Here is a 21,363-nt window from a genome sequence, read left to right on the forward strand (position 1 = left end):
GAGCAGGGGGTTGGACTAGATGACCCCCAAGGTCCCTTCCAACTCTGTTACTGTTATTTTTTTACCTTTTGTCTCCCAAGTAGGAACAATGTGCTTGGTTTCCCCACCTACTCACCCTCATCCCCCAACACTCTGAGGCTCTATAACAAAACACCCCATCTTTGCCACTGTTAGGAAAGGCGAATAGGAAGAAGCTTTAGAAAACGGAGGAAATCTGGTCTTTTATTAAGTATTTGGCCAGGACAATGGATTCCAAAGGGGAGGAACAGCGTCAACATCTTGCTTTTCGGTAGGTGGTGAGAAGAAGCGAAGGGGACAGAGATGTTTCCTAGCAGCCCCTCTGGGGCTTCGTGCAGGGACAGTCGTCCTTTTTCCATTTGCTGGGCAAAGCCTATGAGAGCGTGGTAGTTTCTCACGGCGTGGACAGCCCACCCTGCAGCATTCCTGAGAATTGTACAATATAATCTTGAGTCAGCAGGGTGGATTAGCCCTTTTTCATTGGGTTTACACTTGTGACCTTAACAGTAGAACTGCAAAAAAGCAAAATGGGATATATGCATCTTTGCCATAACAGCCCTTCTGCATCTCAACTTAAATACACACAACTGAAAACAGCTACCATTCACTTTAAATTATGTACAAAACCCTATATATTGTTTTTTTTTCTGCTGCTGCTGGTTTTGGATTACACATATAAATACAAATTAGCTATTCTTCTAAAAAGTGGTTATAATAGTAAATAAATACAAAATAAGAATCTGACCTTTATACTTCATGTGCTGTGGGAAGGGGGGGGGAAGGGTTAAACCCATATAAAATGTACAACTAAAATATGTTTTAAAATCTTTAAAAGGAATAACTCTCTGATTAAAATATCTTTCCTCACTTTTTTTTTTCTGTAGACATAAATAGATTTTCAAAATAGATGTGTTTAATTCTCCATATCATAACATAAATAAGGTCTTCATTGGGAAATATTAAAGTGTCAAGTTGTGTGTGTGTGTGTGTTATTTTTTTTCTGTTCCATTTGTCCCTTTCATTTTGCTGCTGCCTCAGCGGCACCCACATCCTTCCACAACCATGTCCTGATAGTTCTTTAGTACCACCTTTTCATTCTCGTCAAGATACAGCATCGAAATGGGACTTAGTTCTGTCGGCACGCAGCAAGCTTTGGGAATTTTGGAGTTCACAGAATTGACCAGCGTCTGAACAATGGCATGGTTGGTGGAATTCAGATGATCTGCCAATGGGAAGGGACATTCTCCATGGCAATAGAAGGCACTGTAACCTGGAGGGGCCACGATCCAGTCATTCCACCCTACATCATTGAAATCCACATATAAAGGATGCCTTCTACAATTGGATTTATGGCGTTTGCGTGGTCTAGGTTTGGTCTGACGTTTCTCTCTCTTATGGAGCGGGTGTCCCATGCCGTCATGCCCAAAAGTGACCAGTAAGGGTCTAATCCGAGACCAGCCAGCATCATCTTGATGCAATGACCTACTGATCCTGACATGTCTCTTGGAGACGTTGCTGGCATTGTTCAAATGTACCACTTCTGCCACGAAACCAAGGTTGGGTTGCCCATGCGCAATCCATCTCATTACAGCTGGTGTGACATCAAACGTTTCCCATTTGCTGGCGTTGTGATGCACCAAGCGAGTGTCCAGGAGGCTTATGACAAGGTCCTTGGTAGCCTCTCGTTCCGGTTTGAGAATTTCATAAATATTAATGCGGTGATGAGAGCTGCTGTCGTGTTCAGCGGCATCTTGGATGTGCTCCCGAAAAACCTGGAGTTCAGCTGACGTGATAATCTCCCCATCAGGGATAGATGTTAAGTTAAAGAAGAAACGCCGAGATGTCTTCCCACTTCTTTCTGGAAGCTCTTCCAGGGTTTCTGATTGAAGGAGGAGAAAAGCAAAAGGGCAATCAGCAATTTAAACCCTGCAGCAGAACGCCTGAGTTGCGGAACTGAAACTTTCAAACCACCTTTGCATAAACCAATGCACAATTACACCCAGAATCTGCCCCTTGTCTTTCTACTTATCACTTTCATGGAGCTTAATATTGCTCTGGGTTGCTGTCCTGCCTTTCAATCCCAACGGATTGCATTCTGAATTCCAGGTGGTCGTAATAAAGGGGAAGAAATGTGAGGCATTGCTCTGGAATTCAAGGGCATTAAAGATTTTTTTTTTCTTTTTTAACACGGCGGTTAGCAGGGGCCCTGTGAGAGTAATTAAAAAGTGACTAAGGATCAAGGAAAGGGATTGCATTTCTGAGATTTCTTAAAAAAACAAACCACCCAGCTGCAGCTTTCATGTCAGTCTCCCCCAATTGGTTCCAAAAGCATTATGCCACAAGTTTCATAATTTACAAACCTTACCATCCAAAAAGATTTTATCTTAATTACAGGCAACTTTGCAAAGCACACCCAGTGATTTGACTCAAGAGGGCCCTGAATGAAAAGTATTTGGATGAATTTAGACATTCACTTAGGGGAGAACCTACAGTGACCTAACCCTTCCGTCCAGTAAACACACGCAAAGGTCCAAGGAAAGCGTTGTGAACATTCATTACAACAGATGCATCCGGTGTTTATCAAGACAGGCAAGCCTATCAGCCATGTGGTTGTCCGTCTACTATTTGCTTACTATAGACTGCGAGCTGAGGGGCACATAGGAGTTCATGCTTCAGCGGCTAAAAAGCCTTCAGGAGTACTGTGCAATTGTTTTGAGAAAGTGTTTGACTCCCAGTGTGTACAATGTGTCATCTCCTGTGTTCTCCAACCCAAGTCTTTCCAAATGATTTGGGAGGACAGCTCTCAGAATTTCAAGCAAGTGGAACAGAAATCTTGTCTACCTTTTCAATATATTCCTGGTTTCTCGTCCATATTTTCATGGTTAAACAAAAATCTGAATTAAGGTCATCTGACTTGTTAGCTTTGCTATGCTGGCTGGAATCTAAATCTCAAATACAAGTGAAACAAAGCAAGCCTAAAACCTAAACCATATTTTCTTGTGGTTTTTTTTTTTTTTAAGGGGGAGTAAACTAAAAAGATGGAGTGCCAAGAAAAAAAGGATATGAAGAAGAGAAACAGACATAGGTTATATAGCCGTATACATATAGAAAGGAAAACAAAACTTATGTGGAAGGTGAAATCAAAGGTTGGGTTTGAAACTGAATAAAGCATTCTTAAATATTTTATAGAGTGGGTTTTACTTACTTTAAAATTTCAGCTCAAAAAAATAAATTGCTATACAATCATTTAACCAGATCTTTAAATTAACCAGCATTAAATCATAACCTTCCAATGGATTTCTTTCAATGAAATTCTGAACATGAGGGTTTTTTTTAAAGGCAGAGATAGTTAATATTTCCATAATCACTAATTCCATAATTAGTATTCCATAATCATCATTCCCCTCAACATCTCTAGTTTAGGCTGGAAGCAAATATGCCCAGGCCAATCAAGGAATTACACAACAGCAAAACCAACACACACTGGGCTGAGTGAGCACTTTAGTTTTGCTTCAAACAGACCTACTGTACTGAACTTAATGGGATTTAAGTGATTTAAGATTAGCCAAAGTATCATGGACTTCAGCAGGTTGACTCTAAGGACAATTAAACCTGGGTCTGACACTTTTTTAATAACAGAGGCATAAATGTTATAGCTATGGCTCAGCTAGGCATAGTGCCAATTCTTTATCACAGGGAATTCATTTGGAATCCTCAGCAGCAGTAGAAGAATGCCACAATCTGGGCACCTTGTGATATGCTCATGTAACACCTCCACTCTATGAAATACAGTGTTTCTCAGTAGGCTTCTGGGTACAATGATGCTAGTTGAAACCAGTGGTGGGTTGTTACCGGTTCTCCCTGGTTCTTGCAAACCGGTAGTGGAAATTTTGAGTAGTTTGGAGAACCAGTAAATACCACCTCTGCCTGCCCCTGTCCCCAATCTATTCACTGCCTCCCGAGTCCCAGCTGATCAGCAAGAAGGAAAAAATCAGGGCTCACTTGACAAAGAAGACGAAAAAAAACCCAAGACACCTTAGCTTTAAATTGAGAAGCCAAGAAGCCTCCCAACTGATTGGCTAGAAACAATCCGCTCCTTGTAAACCGCTCGGTAGTGGTAGATTGGCAATTGAGGCCAAGCTGCCTGAAAGCATTTTCCGATGATCTTGGTGGTGGCAGAGCAGCAAGAAACTGTTTAAACTCTTGCTGCGATGCTTCAAAGGGCCGCCCTACAGCTGATCAGCGGTAAAAGGCAGTGTGGTGGTAGACCGGTATGCTCCAAAAACAAATGGGTAGACAGGTACGGCTCTGCAAGCAGTTAAAAGCCTGGTAGACCAGTACCTCTGCTAAATACTAAAGAATTGTTTGTCATATGACCATCAAACCACGCCCACAAAATAAGCCACACCCACAGAACTGATATTAAAAAATTTAGAACCCACCCCGGTTGAAACCCTACAAGGCACAGGCACATGGTATTGCAGGATTGCATATCTCAATTGCTTCTGTCTCATCAAATACAGCAGAATGGAATGCACCAGTTCCCTTCTATAAAGCGGTGTCATCTAATGGGGTTCAGTTTTGAGAATGCCTTCTCAGGAGCAATGTACCTCCAGAGATATGGATGGCCCTGGTCTTGTTAGCCTTTAGGAATGCCTTAAAAACTTGGCTCCTTCTCTACTCACTGGGGACAAGATATTAAGTGAGGTCAACCTGTGTGGTTGAATGCAGTATGCTGTTGTTTTGCGAGCCTCTGCATAATATATACCCTGTTTCCCCCAAAATAAGACATCCCCTGATAATAAGCCCAATCGGGCTTTTGAGTGCATGGCAATAAGGCCAAGCGCTTATTTCAGGGTTCAAAAAAATATAAGACAGGGTCTTATTTTTGGGGAAACACGGTACTATTTGGATCAGGCATGTCCAACCTGCAGTCCATGGGCCACATGCCACCCTGGACAGCTAGTAACATGGCCCCATAAGATCATAAACTTTTAGCATTATGTATTTTATATGCATTAACTATATTATATATTTTATATGTGGCCCAAGACAATCCCGCTCAGTGGGGCCCAGACAAGCCAAAAGATTGGATGCTCATGATTTAGTTAGCTCTATTGTTATTACATTTTTGTTTTTAGATTTTAGACTAAATAAACATTAATGTTACTGTAGCTATGGCATGGTGGCCACCATTCAAAAATTCTTCCTTCTCCAATGCCTGAAAGAATCACAGTTTAGGGCCACCCAATGCAATTTCAAAAGAAACGTGCATTTACATGGCCGAACAGATGAGCAGGAACAAGAGGCACATGTTTTCCAGCTTACTTTAGTTGGTTTAGTTAGTTTGAACTCTGCTGTTGATTCTTAGTTTGTTGCTCGCTATGCCCCTTTGTATCAATGCCTCATGCCTGCTGGTACATGTTGCAATATTATCCTGGGCTCTTGGCTTTCCACATCACAGGATGAAACACCTGTTTCAGGAGGTATCATGAGAGGTAGAAGGTGCAGGTAGATTAAAAGCAAACTTGCTAATGACTGAATGGTAATATAAAGATGTATTTCCAAAGCAGAATCTACTATAGGATTTTTTGAGTTCTGCCTCAAGAAATTAAGTCTTTCCAGAGATGGGCTAGGTCCACTTTCTTGTAAGCACTTTTAAAGTTGCCAAACCATCTGAAAGGAGTTTTAGTCTGTGGATTTCCACCCACCTCAGATCTTCACACTTTACCTCCTAAAACCCCACCGCCCAGAAATCCTGTGGTTTCCTCACCCTGCCTTTTAACAAACATCCCTGACCTCCCCATTCTTACAGAAAGCACGTTTTCCACATTCCCCATTAGACCTTTTTCAAAGTCTGGCTATCCAAGACTGGGGATTTTTTTCCTTGCATTCACTCTTGTCTTCACCCCTTTCTCTTCCTTCCGCTTTCCCATTTCCACCCTGCCTGCGTCAAAGCAACAGCTTACCCAGTGGCTAGGGAGGGTTCACCAGAACAACAGGCCATAGACAGCTGCTGTTTACTTGTCTTTCTATGCGCTTGTAATCCCTGGGTTACCTTCACAGCCTATTATTTTGTTTTATAAATCCCCAAAAATTCCAATCTAAGCATGTTGTCAGTGTGCTCAGGGCAACTTATTTTCCTGTATTTCTAAGTCCAGTCTAAATGTCCTATAAATGACCATGAAAACGTTTTATTTAAAAAAACAACAACAATACACTGGGGGGAAAAAACACCCTAATCTAACTTTGGTACTGTGTAATTACTGTTCCTTTTCCATCTACAATTCAAGAATTTAGAGGATTGCAGGCTACGCAAAATCCTCCAAGCTCTACGGCACTTATTTTTAACTCAATTTGTATAGGATTGTGCTGTCTTATGCTGCATTTCTCCACCCCACTGAAGTTTTATCTCATACCCCCGAGTCTGCCCCAACTGATGAAACAACGCAGAGAGGTTTGCCACCGCTCAATGCGAGGAGGATGCTTTTCATTAAAGTAAAATGCCAATTGTGCACAATTGACTCGATCCTCCATGGCGGCTGTAGGACAGCAGTTTCTCAGAAAGTTGATGATGCTTGGCAATCCTACTTTGTGGATACATATGACTGGGTGGAAGGAGATCCCCTATTGCCACATTGAAGGGTAACATACCATAATTAAGCCAAATTTTCTCATAAGGACAGGTCATTCAAATCAAGGGCACCACTGCTTTTGCCGCCCACAATCATCAGATGAGCAGAAACCTACACCTAGATTTTCTCTAAAGAGCTGACAGCATTTTATACATGTTTGACTTCATGTGTGCATGCATAAGTCCTTTCACAGAAGCAGTCCTCTGGTTATTGCTCCTAATCTGAACTGGAAACAGAAACAGGAGGGTTTCCCAGAAAACAATCTCCCAATAATAGTACGGGTAGTCCTCGACTTAACAACGGTTCATTTAGTGCCCGTTCGAAGTTACAGCGGCACTGAAATAAATGACTTATGATAAGTGTTTTCACACTTATAACCACAGCAGTAGCCTCGTGGTCATGTGACCAAAATTCAGCTAGCTGCTTGGCAACCGACTCATATTTATGACGGTTGCAGTGTCCTGGGTCATGTGATCCCCTTTGGTGGCAAGCAAAGTCAATGGGGAAGCCAACTGTGTCACTAACTTAACAACTGCAGTGATTCACTTAACAACTGGGGCACGAAAGGTTGTAAAGTGGGGCAGAATTCACTTAAGAAGTGTCTCACTTAACATCAGAAATGATGGGCTCAATTGTGGTGGTAAATCAAGGACTACCTGTATTTATTCCAATTACTGGCTCTCCACAGAAGCATATCAGAAACTATTTTGTCGCATCCATTTTCTTTTCCTACGTTTTCCTGTCTTAATCAAATCCTTACTATTTTATTCTGCCTCCCCTCTTTAGAAACGCTGCTTTCTACGTTGCTGTTAAAGCACTTTTATTGTATTTCTCTTTCGTTTTTCCCACCTTCCTATCAGGCATTCTGAGAGATTGTTTGAACGAGAGGGTAAATTTGTCACGAATGGACTTCCAAAAATCACTGGATGGTGACTGCATTTCTAAACCAGAGTTCTCCAAAGACGATTGCTATCTTACATAGACAAATTAACTCAGTGGAAGATTCAAATCCACTTTTCAGATGCAAAGCCTCACTCCCGCCCCCTTCACTTGCTCACAGAGTAGGGCTGAGATACCAAGTCCTTCAGATGTTACTGAGTATTAAAACCCAACCCAAGATAGTTTTTAGTTGAGAGCTTTAGCAGGAACACCAATGAAGTGCTAAGCAATTTAGTTAGACATCTATACACATAAATAAAAGAAAAGATGGGGAAAAGAAGGGGAAACCCACGTCTTTGGAAAGGCTGGAAGTGTCCATTTGAAGTAGAGAATTTCAAAACCGAGTCAGCAGATTTTTCCAAGTTACATGTGTCATTCCCATGATTATTCAGGATAAATAATGAAATTCACAGGAATAAGGCTTAGTTGAATTGTAGTAATTAAATTAGGTATACATACACACTCACTCAGAAGTAAATACTATGGAATTTACGTAGATGGATTTATTCCCAGGTAAAGGTAGATAAATTTGTAGCCTGAAATATGTATCAGTTTTCCTTTGAACCATGTGGATGTGTAACTGTGCATTAAAATGCAATTTGACACAAGTGGATGGTGCAATATACATTCTCCCATTAATTAGTTTTATATTTATACGCAAAGCAGTGTAAACACAGTGTAAGGTTAAATTACAACATTAACCTCTTACCGCATTAAGACTTGCTATTAGTTAGCATAATCAGTATAGCCACACCCCTTGTACAGAAATTTAATTAAACCTAAAATACATATGTATGAGTGAGGGGGGGGTGTTGTTGGTCATATTAGCTTTATAACTTGTTCAGTCTGCTTTTTTCCTTTACTTTTACAGTAAATCCAGGACAATAATGTAAAAATGAACAGCTGTGCGTTTATAGTTTTGATTTGGTAATGGCTGCCAAAAACAGTGAATAAGTAGCTTCTGCAGGTGTACCGATATTGCATTAGCACAGGTGTGGGTGGGATGAAATAAAGTGAATAAGGAACCTGCAGGTTAGGGTTGGGCAAACTTCAAGCTTGCAGGAACTACCTTGTGTTTCATGTAGAACCCCAAGATTGTCCACAAACCTTGGGCTGAAGATACACTTACAATTAAAAAAAATAGCTTTGAGTGCCAGAACTAATTTAAGATCAACCCTCCCACGCTCCTTGTTACCCCATCGCTCCTTATTGTCAGATGGTGGTGGGGAGTTGCTATCATGGTTAAGAGGTTTATTAAAAGTCAGAGATCCTTGCTCACTGCTGTGGTTCTTGTAAGATCCGTAAATTTAATTAGATCCACTTCCTTCCCCACCCTTGCTATAAATTGGAAATAACTAATCTTTTGCTCATGCTATTGCTATCGAGTATTTTTACTAGATTATATTATTTGAAGATTGTATTAAATAGCTGTTTATATGCATCTAAACTAATTGCACACATTGTGCCTAGAATCACACACGGAAAGGAGAAATGAGATGTGTAACCATACAGAAAAGTTTGGATAGATAAACAGAGCAGGGAACTAAAAGAAATAATTGTTTGCAAAACGAAGATCCAATATTTTACACCTTAGGGCTGTGGACAAGTTGGTTCAAGTTTTATGTACCCCAATATGTGCATTTTGCAGAATATTTCAGACAGGGTGCCTTTAATTTAATAAAACAAACTAATTCTAAAAGACATTGTTACCAATTATCTGACTGCACAGGCAGAGTATTGCCTTAACTCACAATTGTTTTGCCTTTAGTAAAAGTATATTTGCCTGTGGCTTTTAATCTCAGTAAGCCCTAGTTGCCTATAAAATCCAGGGACAGCTGCTCTGAAACTTATCAATCTTGTTTTCTAAAGGGCTTACCCCTTAGATCTACACTAAATCAAAATTTAAACAGAAGACAAAGTCATAGTGGAGACAATACAATTGATTGTCAAAGTGATCTCTCACGGGGATTAGATAGGGATTAGAAAACCTTCCAAGTGACCCTACGGCCAACTGTATATTTGACGGACTTTTCTTACTGCTTAGCCTCCAACAGTTCTCAGTGGAAACTAATTTGAACAGAATCTGTGCTTGAAAATAAAAAGAAATCTACCTTCTTTGTCAACTATGGATCAGGTAAAATCATTTCAAAAGGAAATTCATGCAAAGGCCCATAACAATTAGTATTTCACTTGTATGAAAACTATGCTATCTACATGTTTAATGAAACACAACTTTCATTTTTACTAAAATTTCTAGCTGTTTTGGAGGGGAGAAAAATCTGGTTTCTTTCTACTCCTCCCCAATTTTGCTCCAGGCTGTTTCATATAATTTATATACGCGCATCTCTTTGAGCAAAATTGAGCAAAATTGGAATTTTTACCACAGCAGGTAAACTGACCACCCTCAATACCAGCCAACCACATGCACAATAAAACAACGAACTTAGACTGTAAAAGGGACAGCAGTTCCTATCATCCCGAAATCTCATTTGCCTCAGCTCAGGCATTCACCACAGGTCAGTTCCTGAAAACCTAACTGAATGTTGGCTGAAGTGCGTTTTAATTGTCAAGCAAGCTACAACGATGCTTATTATGATGAATGGTAGGGAAGGATATATAGGATGTCTCTGTCCAGATATTATATTTTACAAGATTTCTATTTAGGATACTCAAATTGGCAGCAGGCAGTTCTGTAACCCTGCGGCAACAAGATTCCACTTTCGCCACATAATTTGGACCCGAGCACAACTGGTACAACCGGAGTCATCTCTATGCTGATTTAAACATATTAATGTCTATATATGCTTGAAAGTTTCCAACACCAACTCAGGCTGGTGTTTCCCACTGGAAGGTTATACAAAAACCAGAAAGCTAAGAAGCACGTCCATGAACACATTATCAAGGCTCTAGCACTGGTTTTCAGGTGGGGTTTGGGAAAGCAGTGGCCCCATAGTTGTTGCTGAACTACAACTTCCAGCAGTCCCAGCCTATAGTGTGGGATATCGGGGAATGTGACTCAGCACAATCTGGAACGCCATAAATTCCCCAACGCTCTTTTGGAATACCAGTTAATTTTATAAACTGCTCAGGCACAGCTGTGCTACTCGCACAGGAAGAAGTGTCAGCAGAGATGATATCAAAAGGGACAATTACATTTCACGCACTTTATTATTTTCTAATAATTTCTTGTTTCTTTTGCACAAATGGCTTTTAAAAAAAAAAAAAAAAGCCTTACATTTAAATGGATCATTTTCAAAACTGGCCAAATTCAGCATGTCTAAATCTAAAAAATTAAAGATTCAATTTGATCTCCATTGCAGCAAAGAAGGGGCTTGCTGTTATTTAAATTGCAAGTATTACCGCAATTGCAAATGAGTGAATAACAGGTCAGAAGTGTCCACACTGCCAGAATATATCTTAGCAACCCAGAGCTGCAGGTTGCAAATATTTCAACTCAGAGCAATTTTAATTTTAACTGGAGTAGGTTATCAAAGTTGGAAGTTGGATAAATAACTCATTTTCCTTACCTTCGTGATAAAAGCTCCTGACAGTATTGGCTCTACTGCTCGCTTTCTCTAGGCTATAGTCCATGGAAGTTGGTTTCTGACTCGTATGCAGATGGTAGAGCTCCAACATATAGGAAGGGATAATAGCATTCTGGGTTGGGGTGGGCCGCCGCTTAAGCCCAAACATATTGAGCAGACGCAGTTCAAATTCACGCAGGATTTCTTCTGAGAGCTGCAGCGGAGCCGGCTGGCCCAAATCAGCACTGAATCTTCGCCGGTCGCCCACCTCAGGGATGAGACTGGCAGAGCCCCCTAGCAGTGTGTGATAAAGCAGCAGCACTAATAGAGAGCAGGTCCTGGCCACCATGGTCATCAACCTATGTACAAGGCACAAAATCAAAAGACGGAGTTAGATTCCAATGGAAGGAGGGGAACATGATTAGTTCTGTATTTGGGAGCACGCAGAAGGATCAAACAGAGGCCACATTCCATGGACAGGTCCTCCTAGTGAGATGTCCAACTGCTGAATAAGTTCAAACTTTCTTCTTCTGGAAAAGCCACATGAACTGAAAATAGTACCAAACGTCTCCAGCCCTCCTTCCCCCATCCACGGCTACTGCCTGTCTAAACTATATGATGAATTTGAGGTTTAATGGCATAGGTTTTCAAGGCTCACTCAACATGCCACTCAACTCTCTGTTGAAAGCTGGATGGGCGCAGGAAAGAAGAATGCCATGGTCACAAGACACAAATTGGAGTCCAATCTGGTTGGACACCAGGGCCAGAGGTTTAGTCTTCCAAGCTTTCAGATTTGTGCTGGAGCCTATCCTCAGGGAAGAGAGAAGTTCCCCGAGGATGAGTTCCAGTATGAGTCCAGAACAGGAGTGAAATCTAGGAGGTTCTAATAGGTTCTGGAGAACCGGTAGCGGAAATTTTGAGTAGTTCGGAGAACCGGCAAATACCACCTCTGGCTGGCCCCAGAGTGGGTGGGAATGAAGATTTTGCAATATCCTTCCCCTACCACACCCACCAAGCCACGCCCACAGAACCGATAGGGAAAAAAATTGGATTTCACCCCTGGTCCAGAAGCTCAGAAGATTAAATCTCTCATCCGGGTGACCGACCCAGGTTGGATCCTGCAACATTATCCTGAGACATGTACATTTGCCTTCATTCATGACAAATTGGGGTGCATCTCATAGCCTTAGCAGTAAGATTCCACCATGTTAATCCATGGCACAGTGTATCTTGGGAGCAACCAATTGCCAGATTTGGCAAAATGAGATTTCTAAAACCAGACCATGATTTCCAAGTTACCCAAGAGCAGATGTTCACTTCTGAGAGTAAAGAGTAAAGAGAAATGAAATGATTAGGATATGGGGAATCCCCAAATATTTATAACATGATGGGGCTAAGGAAGTAGAACTTCCTGAAACAGGCAACCGCTCAAAGGTCTTGGGTTTAGGGCTGGGAGTGGGAGTAGGAGGATATACAATGGACTGCTGGCTTTGGGGAATCAATAACATATGACTGCTATCTCTGAAAGAGGCTTGTTCCAACAAGGAAAAGCCGCTTTCTTAACAGATTAGAAGGAAAAACAAGGCTTAGATTTTAAAGAGAAAAATCAATAAAAAGGGAAGCTAACTCACTTCTTAACTAAAGTAAACCTGAGCATTATTAATGGAGAAAGGTTCTGAATTGTAGTAAAAAATTAGCAGGAGGAACTTCCCATCACTTAGGGGAATCAGCAAAGCTACTTGCTGATTCCCTAAGAACTGGATATAGATAACTTATGCCAGTGAAAACCATGATTCTACTGATTAAAATACAGATTACAGGCTGAAGTGGCAAACACAGCATAAAATTAAGCATGCATAAACCAGCCTAAAAGTAAGAATGCATAATGCATGAGCTGTACATTAAAATGTGCAACTAACTGTGTGCATAATTGGGATGCTGTGTTTTGACAATTAAGGGTGCATATTCATCATTACTGTGTCTCCTGCTTCTTGAGATAAAGGTAAACCATTATTTAGTGGGGTCTTCACAGGAAACCTAACTTCATCTCTTCCCTATGACTCTTTTCATTCTCCACGCCCTCTTCTGGACTGTAATGGCATTTGGTCTACTGTAACATTGTTCCGTGCTTAGATTCATTCAGCGAATGAAAACTGAATGGATCTAGGTGAGTCATCATTTGTGAATGGGTTACTTACTCTGCTTAAAACAGCAAGGGTTTACACAAGTTATTTTTACGGATCTACGATACAGTTTTAAAGACAGATGAATTGTTTCAGCTCCAGTGAAGGGTTTGAGCACTTTGTATTTACTCAGTCAAGGTAACTAATCCCGGTGCAACCATTTGCAGCCTAGAGAGAGGGATTAGTTCATTGGACAAGATTTGCAAAGGGAGGAGGGAAAGCACAGGGCAAGACTCCGATGTGCAGAAAAAGGCCTGATGTCAAACCCAGAAGAAACCAAGCGCACGCACACATGCACATCCAAATCCACAAATGGAAGCACATTTTAGGGGAAATGGAAGGTTTCAGATGAAGAGAATGGGCAGGAGTTGGAACAACTTGGTATCATGTAAGGGGGTGATATGTGTAAAAAAAACAAAGGATCCCACCTGGTGTGGGGGGCCTCAACCTATACATTGAGGTGGGTTTCCATAGTGCTGCTGGAAAACCCATCTTGGGAAAACACACCGCAATAACTTTTATCAACTCCTGCTTGCTCTCCAGATAGTTGGCAAAGGATGCGAGTTGTAGATCAACTTCTGGCATGCACTAGGCTGGGGAAAGTTGTTCAAGAGGATGCTGGACTACTGCTTGGGAAGCACACGCTATGTAGGGTATTTGCTTCAAATGCATCCTCCACCATGACACTCCCCCCAAAAACTTTTCGGGTACTTTAAGTGGCTGCTTCACACAGAGAGATTAAGAAACCACCTTTGATGCAGTTTATCAAGAACTGGGGAAACAGAGGCACAGACCAAGATAATGGATGGTGGAGAGGGACCTCTGCGATCCTACAATCACCTGAAATCAAGGAGGGCTGGCCCTTGTTTCTTCCTTCGGGAAAGGTTTGGGGGAGCGCCGGGAGGGGACAAGGAAGGGTCACCCACGTCACTGGAAATAGGGAAGGAGCTGAGGCAGACCGGACCCTCGGAAGAGCCTTGGCAGGTGTTGCCTTCAGCCGCGTCCTGTCTCCCGCGATCCCCCCCACCCCCAATTTTCCTCCGACCTCCGCCATCCCCACTTCTACCTTTTAGGATGCCGCCGATCGCCTAAGCAGCAGCAGGAGCAACGCACTCGGGCACGTCCATCGAGCCAGCCTCCACATCGAAGTTGCCTGGCCGAGCGAGCGGCGTCCCGCGATCCCTTCGGCTCTCCGGCCCCGCCTCCCCCCGGCCCGGCGTTCTGGTCCGACAGCGGGAGAGGATCGGGCGTCCCGGCCGCGGGGGCAAAAGAGACGCAGGACGTGGGGGGCGGAAAGTGACCGAGGCAGCGGACTCCACTTCTTCCCTCGGCACTTCGAGGAAGGTCCGAGGAAAAAGCCGCCTTCAGACGCGACGCTGTCCTGTCCGAGCTCCGGGGTGGGGGTGGGGGGTGCTCTCCGCTTGGCTCTAGTAGTGTCTCGTCCGCCACAATCCCAGCACGCTTTTCGGAGGAGAAAACATCCCGGTGGGGCTCGATCGCTCTAACCCGGGCACGATCGGGAGGAGGAGGAGGAGGAGGAGTGGGGGACACGCGGCGATCCCGCTTCGCTGCTTTCGCCCGGCGACCTTTTCCGACGTCCGCATCACTCCAGGCTCAAAGGGCGCCGTCTTGATGGAGAGTGCGGGGAAAGTGGAGGCGACGCCGGCGCCCTGCTCCCAGGCCCGGACTGGCTGGAAAACATGTCTGCTCGCGAGTAGGCAAAGGAGAAGCTCTGGAAGCCGGGAAGACTCCCGGGAGGGAGGGGAGGGGAAGCGAGAGTCTACCGGGGCGAAGGAGGGCAGGCTGTGCCCCGAATCAAGGCCGACCAAGTACCCACACCCGCTTTTCTCTCGGATGGGGGACTGGAAATAGGAGCCCTTCGCCTTCTCGGGGGCGGCAGCAAAGCGTTGAATTCCGGGCTACCTCGTAACTTTGCCCTTTTCCCTGCACTTTCCTTCCCGGGTGCAAAAAGCAGCCTTCGGGGACTCCCAGCCTCGGCGGCGGCAGGACCAGCCACTTCCCCCCTTTTCCTCCGCCTCGGTTCGTCGGCGCGGCGGCTGCAACTTCACCCCCAGCACCTCCGGGCGCAGAGATGCTTCTCTTTCGGCTCCGCGTCCGCCAGCGCTCGGAGCGGGCTTGAAGGTGCTGCTGCTGCTGAACTTCCTTCCCCCTTCGCTTTTGCTTGCTCCGCTTCTGCTGATGTCACGGCCGCCGGAGCTCGGGAGGCTCGCTCGCCAATCACAGTCGGGAAGCCTGGGTGAGACCGGGAGCCAAGAAGCCAGCCGCCGCGAGTGCTGCGAGGGAGCGCGGCGTGGCGGGCGGCTTTTTAAAGGGAACGCCGCCCCCTTTCCAACTTCCCCTCCTCCTCCGCCCAGCCTTTACTTTTCTTTCCTTCAACTTTCCGGCTTAGGGTAGGATGTGGAGGGGAGGGAGGGAGGGAGTTAGAGAGGGAAGGAAGGAAGGAAGGAAGGAAGGAAGGAAGGAAGGAAGGAAGGAAGGAAGGAAGGAAGGAAGGAAGGAAGGAAGGAAGGAGTTAGAGAGTGGAGGGAGGGAGGGAGGGAGAAAGGAAGGAGTTAGAGGGGAGGAAGAAGGAAGGAAGGAAGGAAGGAAGGAAGGAGAGGGGAGGGAGGGAGGAAGAGAGGGGAGGGAGGAAGGAAGGAAGGAAGGAGTTAGAGAGAGGAGGGAGGGATGGAGGAAGGAGGAGAGTTAGAGAGGGGAGAAAGGAAGGAAGTAGGGGAGTTAGAGAAGGGAGAAAGGAAGGAAGGAGTTAGAGGAAGGGAGTTAGAGAGGGGAGGAAAGAAGGAAGGAAGGAAAGAAGGAAGGAGTTAGAGAGGGGAGGGAGGGAGAAAGGAAGGAAGGAGGGGAGTTAGAGAGGGAAGGAAGGAAGGAAGGAAGGAAGGAAGGAAGGAAGGAAGGAAGGAAGGAAGGAAGGAAGGAAGGAAGGAAGGAAGGAAGGATTGCAGCCTCTTCTGAGGTTAGCTTGTGATGCCAAAACTTAATTCTTTCAACATACAGCCCTGCTCAAAGGAAGAACGCGGCGCTATTTCTTTGCAGCGAACAGTGGCGGCGCCCCGGCCCGGAGGATATTCCGGGGGAAGGATTATTCAACGCTTGTTTCTAAAAAGGAAGACGGGGTTTGTTTTCCCCTCCCAGTTTTCGGCCAAAATCGAGATATGCCAGGACGGCCTCGCGGACCGTGGCCACGGGGACTGTGGCGGTGCGGTACTTCGATCTCTCAGGCTCCCGGCTCCAGCCGGCGTGGCTGCCCAAGCCCCCGCTCACTTTGGCGGGATTAAATAGAGCTCGATCCGGGGTAGAAGAGTACAATGTCCGCGTGTAGCTAATGTAATTGCGCAGTGCGATGCTATGCCTGAGGATGGAATTCCGCCGAGGTTTCTCTCGGGAACAAAACACGAATGCGAGTGTCAGCTTCTCAATCAGAGGTGGAGGATTGCAGGTGCGTTCGGGTTGAAGCCCGCTTCCTTCTGTGCGGGGAAGTTTGACTTCGGACGTGCGCGACTGAAGGCTGGGTCAGGCGGTTTCAAGCCAGAGAAGCAGCCAACAAAAGTCTATTATACTGGCATTTGTCCATAAAGAAGAGAAAGAGATGCTACTAGTTGTGCCTCCACAAATAGTTTTGGCTCCCAGAGGTGGGATTGAAGTGTTTACTCACTTTAAGGGTGTGAAGGGTCAAAGTAGGGGAGAATCGTACCTTTTTTCAAAAGAGCTTTTTAAAAAAGTTATAAAAAGATATTCACTTTTTTTTTTCCCCTGAGCTAAAAAGCAAATCCACCCGCGAATGGCTCTCCCCTTCTAATCAAAAGATCTTCAGTTTTGGAATCCTGCCCAGAGTTGCCCTGATGGAGCAGTTTATGAATATTGTACAATTAAAAATAAAAACTGCTAATTATAAATTGGCAATGGGGTACCAGGATGGTTTCAGGCTGTTCCTTTCCTCACAACTTAGGTTTACTTCACCTGACAGTTTTTTCATATATTTTTTTCCAAAAAGCTTTTGCTGGTATATCAGTGGGGGATAGAAAGTCTGCTCTAACACATCTGGAGGGGGAGATCAATTTAACACATTGTCTATCTTATCCTCACAATCACTCTGTTATGAAGAGGAAAGGAAATGGTTTCCCAAAGAACGAACTATCAAATGCCAGAGCTAAGTAGGGAAAGACTTGAAGCTATCCATCTCTTGTCAGAGTCCAGTCTCTTCCCCAACTGAATTAAGAGTGATTTGGTTTTTTGAAAGAAATGCAAATACATTTGTTTTTTTTTTTGCAAGCAATAAATAACATCATCTGCAAATAACATTCATTACTGCGGTTCTAGCATTCCAGCTTGTCTCATGAGTCATGCAGGGGGGTGATTTTTATCCCCCCCCTCCCCTCTATTTTGTTCAGTGAGCCCTATTGTATTCTATGGTGCTTATCCCCAAGAAAGTGTGCCTATAACTCAGGACTGGTCCACTTAACAGAATAACAGAATTGGAAGGGACCTTGGAGGTCTTCTAGTCCAACCCCCTGCTCAGGCAGGAAACCCTTTATCATTTCAGAGAAATGGTTGTCCAATCTCTTCCCAAAAATCTCCAGTGTTGGAGAACTCACAGCTTCTGGAGGCAAGTGTTCCACTGATTAATTGTTGTAACTGTGAGGAAAGCTCTAGATTGATTCTCCATTGATTAGTTTCCAGGCAGTGTTCCATGATAAATATCCTGATAAGACAAAAGATCCCCCTAGTGGGGGGGGGAGAGAGAGGTGGTTTAGTGAATGATTTAAACCCCCTGTATTACTCTCGCTTTTCTGATGTGGGGGGAGTGGGCGGCCTGTCAGACCTGGAAGCCATCTTTTACATTTGGGCCTTCAGGCCTGCCACATTTTCTACTGTGAGAAACTACAAGGGGGGGGGGATTTTATAGAGTATGGGCGATATGTAGTCAAAATAACATTCCTTTCTCAGAGAGTCAAGGACGCCTTGTCCTGGAGTCGGATGACTGGGAGGTATCTCCAATTTGGACGGTGGATGATTGGACCGTGTGATGGACATGTGGGTGTTGGGCAGGGGCTTGAACTTTCACTTGGGTGGGGGAAACCTGGAAACTTTCAGATTCGGGTTTTCCCAGATGTGCCAATATGACATCTTCAATAAAATGGAACTTTCAGGAAATCCAAGCCTCGGAGTCTTCTTTCGTTGGGGGTATTACTTGGAACTCTGACACATCGTTTCTTGTTCTTCGGGTGCTATGTTGAATAGGTGGCTGCCATTTTGTGGCCGCCATTTTGCTGCCTGAAATATGTGTTGCCTCCCTGCCACATAAAGGCATGAACTGGACTGGCCATTAAATGTCCTGATCACATTCATGATAGATGGGGGGACTTTCCTGCACCTGAAGGCTATTTAAGACCGCCATACAGTCTTTCCTCTAGCGATGGTGAATAGTAAGGATAGTCAGAATTAATAGTAAGAGTAGCTGCTGCTCGCCACCATTTGTTACCTGAACCCGCTGACTAACCTTCCCTTGCCCCCTTGCCATAGCCAGCCCTGGTAGCATTAGCATCTTAGTTGTGACAGTGATTTTGAATTAGGCAACAAAGTTATATTTGCTTTTTAATCACATGACACCCACCCCACCCCACCCCCGCAATTAGCAATATGTCATAGAGGACATTCTTCCATTGCGGTGCTTTTCAGAAAGGACCTTGAGGCAAGACCCCGGGAGGCTCCTCAGATCTAAAAGGGCTGGAAATAGCAGAATTTAAAAGATGGGAATGCCATTTGATAAAAAAAAAAAAAAAAGGTGGGGCAGAGTTTATAAGAGCAGTAAGTCCAAAGTTTAAAATAACTTAATTGTACCTCAATTCTAAGGATTCCACACCTTGAAATTACAAATCGCATAGGTGACATGGTTTTGTTAAGAAAAAAACTGGCCTCTGTAAAAGTGAGTCAGACAGTTCAATATAGAAATACAGGACAGATCAGTCAAAGTTATGTGCTGCATAGGAAATGCTGAGAAGATAGCAAGGACATTTGTACACTAACCTTTTTGCCATCACGTGCCAGGAGCTGAGGAGTCACGCACGTGCCCACACTCGTAATTCTATGTGCCCTGCCCCCTTGAATGTGTGCGTGGCCCCACCCTCTGCTCCTGACATGAGATGGCACGGTAGGCCTGTTTTTTGCTCTTCCCAGCCTCCAGAGCCTTTCTAGAAGTCTGGGGAGGGCGAAAACGGCTTTCCCCACCCCCTCGGAGAACCTCCGGAGGCTGAAAATGGCCCGTTTGCCAACTTCCTGTCCCATGCACGCCGGAATTGAGGTCGCGTGCCCACTGATATAGCTACACGTGCCACCTGTGGCACGCGTGCCATAAAGTTTGCCATCACACTATAGAGTTACTGTAACCCAGTTTCCCAGGTTCGCATGACTCCCTGAAAAGATGGACTGTGAACAATCCATTATACAGTACTAAAATGGAGTTAGCTAGCTGTGGTTCAGTATATTAGTGCAAATGCAACCATGCACTGCAGATCGGGTCCCATTTAGATATTTGGAAATTGATCATTATTATTAAATGATTTATTAGGCCAGGGTCACCCAATGGGTTCCTTTTTAACTCGGTTTTTGAAGGATATCCTTGAGTTATGATTTTCCTCTGACCTATATTGCACAGTTTCCTTACCTTTTGTCCCTTTGCCAGTCGTATCTTCCAGGATTACAGCACTGTATGCCATTTTGATAACCAATCTAACCAGCATGCACTTTTGCATGCACTTATTTTGATAACTGATCTAACCAGCAGCAACACCAACCTCCCATTTACATAGGAAAGCACAATCATAAAGCTAGTCTTTCTGTGAAATTTCTGTGTTCTACAACAATCCACCTTCCCTAATATGGAGCTGATCAAGTTTAAATCTGACCTGGGGGTGGGGAAGAGGGGGGGGAAGGACCTTCAGTGCAGAAATTTGTCTTATATTCAACAGTTAATTATTCACTGCACTTTCTTGTGAGAGAGGGCAGAGCAGAGGTGGGTTTCAGCAGGTTCTGACCAGTTCTGGAGAACCGGTAGCGGAAATTTTGAGTAGTTCGGAGAGCCTGCAAACACCACCTCTGGCTGGCCCCAGAGGGGGGTGGGAATGGAGATTTTGCAATATCCTTCCCCCAGGAGTGGAGAAGGAATGGAGATTTTACAGTATCATTCCCCTGCCACAGCCACTAAGCCACTGCCATGCCCACTAAGGCATGGCATGGCCCACCAAGCCATGCCACATCCACCAAGACACACCCACAGAACCTGTAGTAAAAAATTTTGAAAGAGCCTTGGTGGCGCAGCAGACTAAAGCACTGTTAAGTAACACCAGCTGCCTGCAATTATTGCAAGTTCAAATCTCACCAGGCTCAAGGTTGACTCAGTCTTCCATCCTTTCGAGGTAGGTAAAATGAGGACCAGGTTTGTGGGGGCAATAAGGTGACTTTGTATAAAAAATAACACTGCTTGGGGGGGGGAAGCCCTACTAAGCAGGTATATACAAAAGTATGAAGGCTATTGCTTAACGCATTGTAAGCCGCCCTGAGTCTCCGGAAAAGGGCGGCATATAAATCGAACCAATAAATAAATAAACCCACCACTGGAGCAGAGTCTTATGAGGCTTTTATTCTACCAACCAACTTGAGTCACTGAAATCTGCTTTAGGTTTTGTTCTGGCTTTTTAGGAATAAAGGTCGTCATCATTACCACTCCCAATGGTTTACAACAGAGGAGACAGGGAACCGCAGCTTCTTGTTTCTATAAATGGAAATGCCTTTCTGTACGTTACTAAATATGAGATCTACCAAATGGCAGAGATCCTAAAAAGATTGTGCCCTTTTGTGAATACATCTGCTGTTGTTGTTATTTGTGTTTTGCATGTGTTGGGTTGTTTCACATTTTCCATTCCGGAATGCAGAATTTATATTTGATCAAGTTTTCTTTAAATTTAGAAATGGCTGCCCTCTTGTGGTAGAAGATACTAGAACAACCTCTGAGGAAAGGAAAGTCCCAATTAGAAATGTTTTAAAACC

At 44.2% G+C, this 21,363-nt stretch overlaps 1 protein-coding gene across 1 annotated transcript; it reads right to left on the minus strand.

The window, feature by feature from the left end:
- Window positions 1–202: 202 nt before the first annotated feature.
- BMP2 (bone morphogenetic protein 2) lies at window positions 203–15,887 on the minus strand. Its single transcript, XM_034432344.2, has 3 exons — window positions 14,366–15,887; window positions 11,120–11,475; window positions 203–1,897 (listed from the first exon to the last, which is right to left on the minus strand). The coding sequence occupies exons 2-3, from the start codon at window positions 11,469–11,471 to the stop codon at window positions 1,053–1,055; spliced, it is 1,197 nt and encodes a 398-aa protein (XP_034288235.2). The 5' UTR covers window positions 11,472–11,475; window positions 14,366–15,887; the 3' UTR covers window positions 203–1,052.
- Between the last annotated feature and the right edge of the window lie 5,476 nt (window positions 15,888–21,363).

This window comes from Pantherophis guttatus, chromosome 1, assembly GCF_059756535.1.
Source record: "Pantherophis guttatus breed Tessera chromosome 1, ASM5975653v1, whole genome shotgun sequence".
Classification (NCBI taxonomy): Eukaryota; Metazoa; Chordata; class Lepidosauria; order Squamata; family Colubridae; genus Pantherophis; species Pantherophis guttatus.